The sequence below is a fragment of the Mastomys coucha genome, unplaced genomic scaffold, assembly GCF_008632895.1.
Source record: "Mastomys coucha isolate ucsf_1 unplaced genomic scaffold, UCSF_Mcou_1 pScaffold6, whole genome shotgun sequence".
NCBI classification, from domain to species: Eukaryota; Metazoa; Chordata; class Mammalia; order Rodentia; family Muridae; genus Mastomys; species Mastomys coucha.
Window position 1 is genome coordinate 25168288 of NW_022196912.1, and position 9778 is coordinate 25178065.

Below are 9778 nucleotides of genomic sequence, written 5' to 3' on the forward strand. Positions count from 1 at the left end.
CTCCCTCCCTCCTTCCCTTCTTCCCTCCCTCCCTCTCTTCCTTTCTTCCTTCCTTTCCTCCCTCCCGCCCTCCCTCCCTTCCTTCCTTCCTTTCTTCCTTCCTTCCTCCCTTCCTTCATGTTGGGGATCTGACCATAGGCTATCACACAGATGGCAAGTGCTCTGCCAAGCCTCCTATGAAGCCTCCTAGTCTTCTTCGCACCCTGGAGACTTCCCAGACTTTCCAACCTCCATTCCCTGTTCTACCCATTAGCCACTGGAGTTCCCTGGGGCAGCTGAAGCTCCAGCACACATAGTATGGCAAGTTTTCTTCCTGGGAGCCAAGAGCCTGGGTTTGAGGCTCAGCTCTGCTGTTCTCTGGCTGTGTGACCGGGCCTCAGTTTCCATACTATAAAACAGTGTGAGAGGATTCAGCACCCAACCTCACAAAGCCATCATTAAGCCAAGGAGATGTCATGTCACCGTGTGAACAATATGTCCCCAGCTCAGGGCTGAGCACAGACAGCCGTTTCCACCATATTCTTATTTCCTGTCTGCAAATGAGTAAACTGGCTCAGACCAAGACAGAGATTTTCCTAGGGTCACACAGCTTGGAAGTAAAAAATCTTCATGTTTGGGCTAAAGAAGGGTCATTTATAAATATCTGTAGGTTATACCATAAAACAGTAGGCTATTGGTGGAGAAGCCCAGATAGCTGAGCTTAGGCAGGGACCAGGGGCTTCCACTAAATCTCTGATCTTACGCTTTCAGAGAAGCATCTGGAAGCTTGTAGAATCTGTGGAGTTTCCTGGGCTTGAATCAGAACCCAAAGGCTTAGTGACGGTACAGACCCGTTTACAAATTCCTTGCAGGGTTTTAACAGAGTCCATTTGAGACCCACTAAACTAAAAGGTCTCAGGGGTGGGTGGTACGATGGCAGAGAGGGTCCAGAGTCACAGGTGACTGACTGGAGGGATCCAGGCAGGGGAGTCTTCACAAGGGAAACTGAGTCTGTGGGGTGTGCTGTGGCAGGTCCAGGGTCACATGGAGAAACAGCAGTCATTGAGGCGGCTGGGAGCCGGCCTCTGTGGAAGCAAGCCACACCCAGGCTGCCTCGCTGTTGGCAAGCCCAATGTGTGAGTTTCTCAAATGGCTTTGACTTTTGAGTCCATTAGTGATTAATTCAGAGCTCCATTTCGAGCTGGCTGATCCATATTTGGAGGAGGAGAACATTCTGTGGCAGCCGAGATGCAGCCATGATTCATCTGTGGACAGCTGGTCCCTGTGGCCGTCTGGGAAAGCACGGAGTCTGGGCAGGGCCCCGTCCAGCACTCTTGCCCAACCTGGGGATGGGTGCACAGGGGCTCTCTCCAGGGGTGGGGTGGTATAGTGGGAGATAGCTCAACTCAAATTACCCATTTTAGGGCTCTGTTATCCTCTCTTGTGTCTTTCTAGTTGTACGACGACCTTGGGCACACTAGGTAAACTTGCCAAGTCTCAGTTTACCCATCCACAAAGTCATCACTTACACCTTTCCCTCAGGGATTATTGGGAAGACGCTAGGAGGGACATGTCTGACTGAGTATGGCGAGCACACAGTGTGTGGTCAGGCAAGGTGAGAACTGCAGGTCTCCCCAGTCTCCCTTCTCTGGGCTTCTGGGTGAGAGCTCGTGTGTCTGAGGCTCGCACATTAACGTCCACATCCATGTGACTTTGGCCATCTACCTCCTGTTTCCTCTCTTGTAAAGGAGTGGCCCTTGCCTTGGTGGGTCCTTGTTACGGTATAGACAGAGAGTGGCCACCCTAGGTATACATCTCAAGAATGCTGGCAAGATGTCTCGGTTGGTAAAGTGCTTTTGGAACAAGCAGGAGATGGGAGTTGGGTCCTTAGAACCTGTGTGGAAATGCTGAGCACTGCCTCTGATTCAGAGGTGGGAAGACAGAGACAGAATCCCTATAGTTCCCTGGCCAAAGAGTCTAGCTGGATTAGTGAGATCTGGATTCGGGGAGGGATCCTGCACCCCAAAATAAGATGGAAAGTGGTAGAGTAAGACAGAGGACGCCCACCTCTGGGCCCCACAGGTACATATACGTGTGTTCTTACCCCCAGCCCCACACACAGAGCCAAAGTTAGATTGTTATTTTGGCTGGGCAGGATGGTTGGTACATATGCTTATTTCTAGTACTTTGGGAGCAGAGGCAGGCAGATCTCTCTGAGTTCAAGACAAGCTTGGTCTACATAGTTTCAGGATAAGCAGGGCTATACAGTGAGACACTGTCTGAAGAACAGATCAGAAAGAAAGAAAGAAAGAAACAAAGAAAGAAAGGAAGGGAGAGAAACAAAGAAACAAACAAAGAAGGAAGGAAAGAAATAAAGAATGAATGAATGAGAAAGAAAGAGAATCTGCAGCAATTCTAACAGTGACAACAACAAAATGCTCCTTTTGCCTGTGACTGCCTGCCCTTGCCCCTTAGAGGACAGTAGGGATGGAGCCTCCACCAGGAATACAACTATTCTTTCTTCCTGTTGATCTGAGATGACCCTTCCTATCCCAACACCTTCTAGAATTCTCTCCTAACCTTCCCACGCCTGCTTTTCCATTCCCTCCTAATACTTACCCAGAGCCTCCGGGACAGTTAGGGTCTCTTACTAGACTGACAGGGTCATGGCTTTCTCCATGCATCTTCAGGCCTTGGTTCACCTCCTGTTTTCCGGGCCCTCCCAAGCCAGCACAGATGATTGGAAAGAGACTGCCTTCCGCTAGATGGCCAGGAATAGAACCATGTCTATGGTCTCTGCTCACATGATTGGGAGGGGAGGAAAGGATTCACATGGGTTTGTGTGCCTCATTACTCAGCATCCCAGGAGTACAGAGGCAGCATCCTCAGCTGCAGTCCTGGGAGGTGATGGAGGATGGAGAGACACCTCAGAGGCTGTGGCATCTAAACACCAACCATCCCTGCCCAGGGCCAAGGTATCCATGTGTGGGTTGGAACTGCTGCTACCGGCCTCCTGGAAGGACAAACTCAGTCAGCTAAGAGCTGTGCTCAGGGAGATGAACCCTGACTGTTCTCTTGTGGCCTCTAAATTGTGCTGGGGCTCCTTCTGGGCTCAAGCCCATTTGGAAGGTTGGAAGCCAACAAACTGGTGGCAGGTGCTGGAGCCCAGCCTTCCAGAGAGCAGAGCTGGGACACTCTGTGGACAAGCAGAACCTTAGCTTATTTTTCCTCCACTTGTCCATGGCTGAGACTCACAGGATGTTTTCCTCATCGGTGAGCTGTGATAAGACGACTGTCTAAAAAGGGAGCAGAAGATGGCTCTGCATTCTCTGTCATTGGGCACTAGGCATGGGCTCTTCCTCTCCCCCGGACTCTAGTCAGAGAATTACCCCTGAATTCTTCACTTAGTCACGTGGCACTAAATCCCACTGACTAAAATCCATCTGAGTTTATCTGGGGATGTCAATGGAGGGACTGTGAGTTATTCACTCTGGAACTCGAATTAAATTGCTTGCTCCCGGCACCCAGCTGAGATTAGAGTTTGATGCTAGAGAAAGGCAAAATAGAGAGGGAGTATAGGAAAGGAGGGTAATTTTGAAGCCTAAGGAGGACGATAAAAGAGGCTGGAGGGTGAGGAGATGACTTAGCAAGTAAGGTGTCTGCTACCAAGCTCAGAAGCCTGAATTAGGAAACCGGACATGTGTGGTAGGAAGAATAAGCTCCTGAAAGTTGTCTTTGACCTCCATGAGCACAAAACGGCATGTGATCGTGTTGGAGGTGTGTGTGTGTGTGTGTGTGTGTGTGTGTGCTTGCGCATGCACACTCATGCATGCACACACACGATAAATAAAAATGCAATGATAATAAGGAGGCTGGAAAGAAGGCCCGAGGGAGGTGAGTGGACCCCTCCATTATTACCTAGCTTGAAGTTGTGCCGTAGCCAGAAGGTGCCATGTACCTGATGCTCAGGAGAAGGGCCCAGAGAGGAGATAGGGACTTAGGTCTATCTTGCTACCAAGAACATGTTTTTAAATATACTAGTTACACCCCAACACACACACAAGCATGCACATGCACACGCCCTTTCACTTACACTGAGCTTGCACCCCAAGAGAGGCAGTGGTGGCTCTTTACCCGAATGATGAAGCCAAGGCTCAACAGCATTAACCAGGCTGTCTGAGACCACGTAGGCTTGTCGGGTCTGCTGTCTACCCTCACCTCCAGTGACTGCCACAGTCGTTGGCCTTGTTATCCCAAGAGCCTGCTGGTGGACAAAGCCTGCTGTCCAGGAGCGTGTGAGAAGAACAGAGGCTACAGGGTCATCTTTTTTAGGCCCGGAGCAGGGTTCCTTCCTATTGTTTGTTCAATGGTCATACAGCCATGAAACCCTGTGTCTGTCATTTACAAAGCTCCCAGGACACCTACAGATGGAGAGAGGGCATGGTAAGGGCAAGAGGTAGACCATTGAGGGCTTCAGTCTGCAGGGACCATTTGCTGCCAGCTGTCTGGCTTGGCTGTCAGGTTTGCCAGCTGTCAGCACATAGATTTGGAACCTGGCTCCTGTGTTCACCAAGTGACCTCTTTTCTACATGCTGAGGATGGAAGTATCTAGATGTCCAATCTAGATGTCTCCATCTGTACCCGAGGGGCTGCAAGGAGCCATGACAGAGTTCCTGGAAGCTCTAACATTCCAGAATGAACACTGTGGAGTGTGGTCCACATGATACACCATAATATAGTCACTCACCTTTCCCCATTCCCAGACCAGTTTTAGAACCCCACAATGACCATGGGATGGAGGGATGTTTCCATGTCAGCCCACCCTTAGTCCGTTCTCTCAATGAGACATCCCCATACACATGAGCATGGTGTTCCATGGCCCCCTTTCATTCCCATGTGACCACCATGCCTCTCTTCCTTTTTCTCAGCATCCATGACACCTTCCTGAAGCTCTGCCCCTCAGGCAAGCACTATAAGGAGGCCACGCTGACCATGGACCAGGTCAGCTCCCTTCCTGCTCTGAGGGTGAGTCTCGGATGGGGAGAGGCTGAGGTTGTAGCAGCAGTAGAGTGAATTGGGCCTTCCATGTTGACTGTTAAAGAATATCGGCTGATGCCCTCACTCCCAGGGGCTCATCAGAACATGGATTTCAAATACTTCTCACTCATGTCTATCTGTCTCCTATCAGACCTTAGCAGACAGGTATACTGACCATTGCCCTCTGTCATGTGAAGACAACCCAACCAGAGCTATGAGAGTCACCCCAGCTGGAATCTCTCACTGGCTCTGTTCATGGGCCTCCCATTCCCATGCCTGCCAGGAACTTCTGAGCCTCATCTCAGATCTGACCTTTGGGGTTCAACACACTCTACTTCTCACTGACCCCAGAGACACTTGAACCATCTCATTCCTTCCGCTGCTCTTTGTACCCCAACTGGGATGAGTAGAAATGTGTGGGGACCCACACAGGGCCACCAGGGGCCATCTTTCAGGCCATCTTCCCAGCTTTCAGCCTGCCCTGTCTTTTGCTCACCCCACTTCAGGAGACTAGGCTCTTATGGAGGGACTGAGCGTTTACTCAGGTTCTTCGAGGAGAAGAGAGGTGTGGCTCCTGAAGACTATCCTTTAGCATCTTTGTCCATTCCTGTGGGTCCACTTTCCCAGGTGATTAAAAGGAAGAAAAGCACCCTGATTTCAGCTCTTCCAGTAATTCCTCACCCACCCATCTTTCTGTCTGTTCATCCATATGTCCACCTTTCCATCCATCCATCTGTCCATCTGTCCACCCATCCTCCCATCAGTGTTACCCACCTCCCCAAGCCAGGGACTCCCTCAGACATAGCCAACCTTCAGCCATCAATAGTTTTGAGTGAAATTTCTCACAAAACCCAAAAGGGCCACAAAAACCTATTCCTGAACCAGAATGAGTGTTCCTTTTTGTTTTGCTTTAATTTGGGGTTTGATGTTTTGGGATCTGTGTGGCTCTTGAGAATGAGCTTTGTAGATGACAATGTCTGAACACACTTGCAGGAGTAGCATGCATATTTCCCTTGGACTTTCTCTACCTTACTGTGGCTGAATCCTACACTCCATGTTCTCAGTACAGACAGGCAGGCAGGTGTGTGCACATATATACACACACTCCGCCCTTGTGGTGAGCTTCTTCCTATGTAAAACGGGGAAAGCAGTGGAGTGATTTGGAGGCTCCTGGCTCCCAGCAGCCTGCAGCTCTCAGCATGATCCCATGCCTCTCCATTCTAGAAACAGTGGCTTGAGACTATCTTAGTTGTGAAAAAAATCTGCTCTCCCCCAGGGCAGCCTGGCCAGGCCCAGGGCTACACAAGAAACAGACTTTTCCATACTCTGAGGTTTTAATTAAAACTTGTCCATGACTTGTGAGAGGCAGCGTTGGGCCGACAATTGCAGCCCTCAGACTTCCTTATGCATCATTTGGACCTCGGTGGAATAGTGATCTAAGTTGTCGTTAGGCAGTGAGAGCACACACGTGCTTTCCCTTCTGTCTGGGACAGGACAGGCTCTGAAGGTCATGCTGCCTCAGAGATGAGGCTCAGGGACTGGGAGGAAGGACTGGCCACTGAATGAAGACTGTTTTTAAATCATTCAGCCAGTGCTACATGGTCCCCCTAAGTGGCAGTCCAGGCCCTCAGGTGTAGAGTGGGGTGGGAAACCAACATGGAGGGATTGAAATACAAGAATGGAGAAGGTCAAAGAATGGGAAAGTGTGGGCAGATGTAGAGCTGTCCAAGGACTGAGTACATTTTCAACAGTACAAGAAGATACTTTCTACACAAAGAATGAGCTTCCCACCACTGAAAAGGGCCAAGCAGGACATGCCAGGAGTCCCTCGGCAGGCGTACTCTGGCATATACTTGGTACCAAGGGGAGACTGGACTAGATGCTCCCTCAGATCTGTAGTTCTGGCTCTGGGGTGGGTCTTGTTCTTTTTGGGATCACACGACACAGTGTGTCCCAGACTCTCTACTCCAAAGCTGAAGTTTATTTTAAGCATGGTCTACAGATACCGACCTTCAATCTTTCCAAGTAAGGGCATTTAAAAAAAATATGTCACCCATAATCACCATCAATTCACTTTTAAAATTGTTAATTTTAGCCAGGCCTGATAATGCATGCTGTAATCCCTGCACTTGGAAGCTGGAAGCAAGGGAATGAGGGGTTCAAGGCCAGGCTGGGCTACATGAAAGCCTGTCTCAAAACAACCAACAAATAAATTAGTTAATTAAACACACACACTCATTCACACATGTTCACATGCACACATATAGACACACACACATACACAACACACACACATACACACATATACAGAGACACACACAGACACACACACACACACAGACACACACACACACACACACACACACACACATCTTTTGTCTTTATTGTCTCCCATTATCATCAGTTGTCAGCAGCCATGTTACTGGCCTCAGGCTACACTTGTGTCCTTTACAGCCTCTACCCAATCTTGGACAAGCAGAACCTTGCAGCCCAAGGGTGGGAGCCTTGCGGCTCTCTACCCAGACCTTTTCTGAGACAAGCTTGGAGAAGGAGGACTCAGAGAACTTAGGGACCAAGGATGGCTTGGTTATGGGACTTGGATGATCTCTGAATAATGAGGTTTGGTTTCCTTTGAGTTTCATCATGGAAAAAGCAGGCCTGTGCTTTAGAGAGCAAAGCGTGAGAAGGTTCCGGGTAGCAGAGATAGGCGGGAAAGCCTGTGGACAAAGGCGCCTACTGGTTGGGACACTGTGCTCCTTTTCCATGTGAGGTTTGGGGCTGTGTTTGTCTGCTGTATTTGATGTCTTTAAAAGTCAATTAGCTCAATGTTTCGCTTCCTGTAAATAATGACCTCGCTTTCTGTAAACACTGTGAGTGTGGCATGGCGTGACTCGGGTTTCTGGTTTCCTGGCCCTGTGTCTTTGTGTCACCTGGGATGACACTGGCAAAGCCTGAGAGAAAATAGAGTGGTCTTAAGGAAAAGGGTGGGGCAGAGGCTTGCCCTCTAGCCAGGCCACGTTCAGCCTCTCTCTGCCCCACCCCCTAAACTACAAAGTGACCCTTAGATTGCTCTGCGGAAATCTCAGCCCTAGACTTCCTTTTAGAGGTGTTTAGCTCTCTCCCTCCCCCATGACATCTCCTCTCTGTGGCTCCCATCCCCCTACCCCCCCACCCCACCCCTTACAACTTCCCAGTGTAGTGATGGAACAATTTTAAGTAAAGGAAAATTTGGAGTTACATAGTCAGTTTTTGGTTATTTTTAATAAAGATGCTTGCAGCAGGCAACTTTACTGAAAAATAAACTTTATTTAGTTCAATCTTAGGAGGTGTAGGCTGCAATGCGGGGGCCCTCCCCGTGGCTGTGCACATCATAGCAGGGTCACAAGGATAACTCTCTTTCCCTCTCCTTTTTTAAAGCCACTAGAATTCACTCATAAGAGCCCCACCCAAGTAAGTTTATCTGACCCAGCCACTTCCCAAAAACCTGACTTCTGGGCACTGCAGTAAAATGGGGGTTTCTACCCCATTATCGTAGAGCTTTGGGGGATTAAACTCCTTCAGTGAGCAGAGATGGGGGACAATTGTATCCAGACCATTCGGAAGAGTTCTGCAGGATGGTTGTATGCCCTATTCCAAGCTGAGCTGTGAAATAATATGTGAGGAGTTTTCCTCTCTGCACAGTTTCCTTGTTACTGTTTTTCTGGATATAATAATTGTTTTTGTTTAGTTTTCTTTGTACATATCATTAACTCACCACTGGGGCTCCATCAATTGTCTAAGTCTCAGAGAGTGTTCAAAAGGGTAGTTTTTCTGCACACTTCATTTTCTTAGGCAAGTTTTTCTGGCACCTTATAACTGCTGTAGTCCGGACAAGGTTGCACTTTGAACCCAGAATGTGTCAGCATCCCAGGTAACGTCGCTTCCCGATTCTTCCAGAGTCTTCCTACATCTCACTGGGGTTGTGCACTTCTCCCTTGACTCCCGTGCTTTGGTGGGACACATCCTTCAGTGGCTTTCTGATAAAGAATATTGGGAGGTAAGTGTTTTGACCCATCACGCGTCTGAAAACATCCTTCTTTTCTCTTCACACTTGACTGAGCATTTAGATGAAATTGGATTATAGATTGGAAACCATTTATCTTCAGGATTTGAAAAGTATCACTTGACTGCATTTTTAGCTTTTACTCTTGTTAATGAGAAATCCAAAGCCTTTCTGTTTCCTCATTGTGCGCGTGCGTGAGTGTGTGTGTCTGTATGTATGTATGTGTCTGTGTGTGTCTGTGTGTGTGTCTGTATGTATGTGTCTGTGTGTCTGTGTGTGTCTGTGTATGTGTGTATCTATGTGTGTCTGTGTGTGTTTGTGTGTGTCTGTGTGTGTGTCTGTGTGTATATGTGTCTGTGTGTGTATGTCTGTGTGTGTATCTGTGTATGTGTCTGTGTGTGTGTCTGTGTATGTGTCTGTGTATGTGTCTGTGTGTCTGTGTTTGTGTGTGTGTCTGTGTGTGTGTGTGTCTGTGTGTATCTATATGTGTCTGTGTGTGTTTGTGTGTGTCTGTGTGTGTGTCTGTGTGTGTGTCTGTGTGTGTATGTGTCTGTGTGTGTGTCTGTGTATGTGTCTGTGTGTGTATGTGTCTGTGTGTGTGTCTTGTGTCTGTGTGTGTATGTGTGTCTGTGTGTGTATGTGTCTGTGTGTGTGTGTCTGTGTGTGTATGTGTCTGTGTGTGTATGTCTGTGTGTGTGTCTGTGTATGTGTCTGTGTGTG

At 48.6% G+C, this 9778-nt stretch overlaps 1 protein-coding gene across 3 annotated transcripts in view; it reads left to right on the top strand.

The window, feature by feature from the left end:
* The window catches only part of Cib4 (calcium and integrin binding family member 4), a 62901-nt gene that overhangs the window by 6472 nt on the left and 46651 nt on the right, over nt 1–9778 (top strand). For all 3 annotated transcript variants that reach the window (XM_031357152.1, XM_031357155.1, XM_031357153.1), the window contains one exon: nt 4908–5004. In XM_031357152.1, the coding sequence (XP_031213012.1) occupies nt 4908–5004 (97 nt within the window). The remainder of the gene's footprint in view (nt 1–4907; nt 5005–9778) is intronic.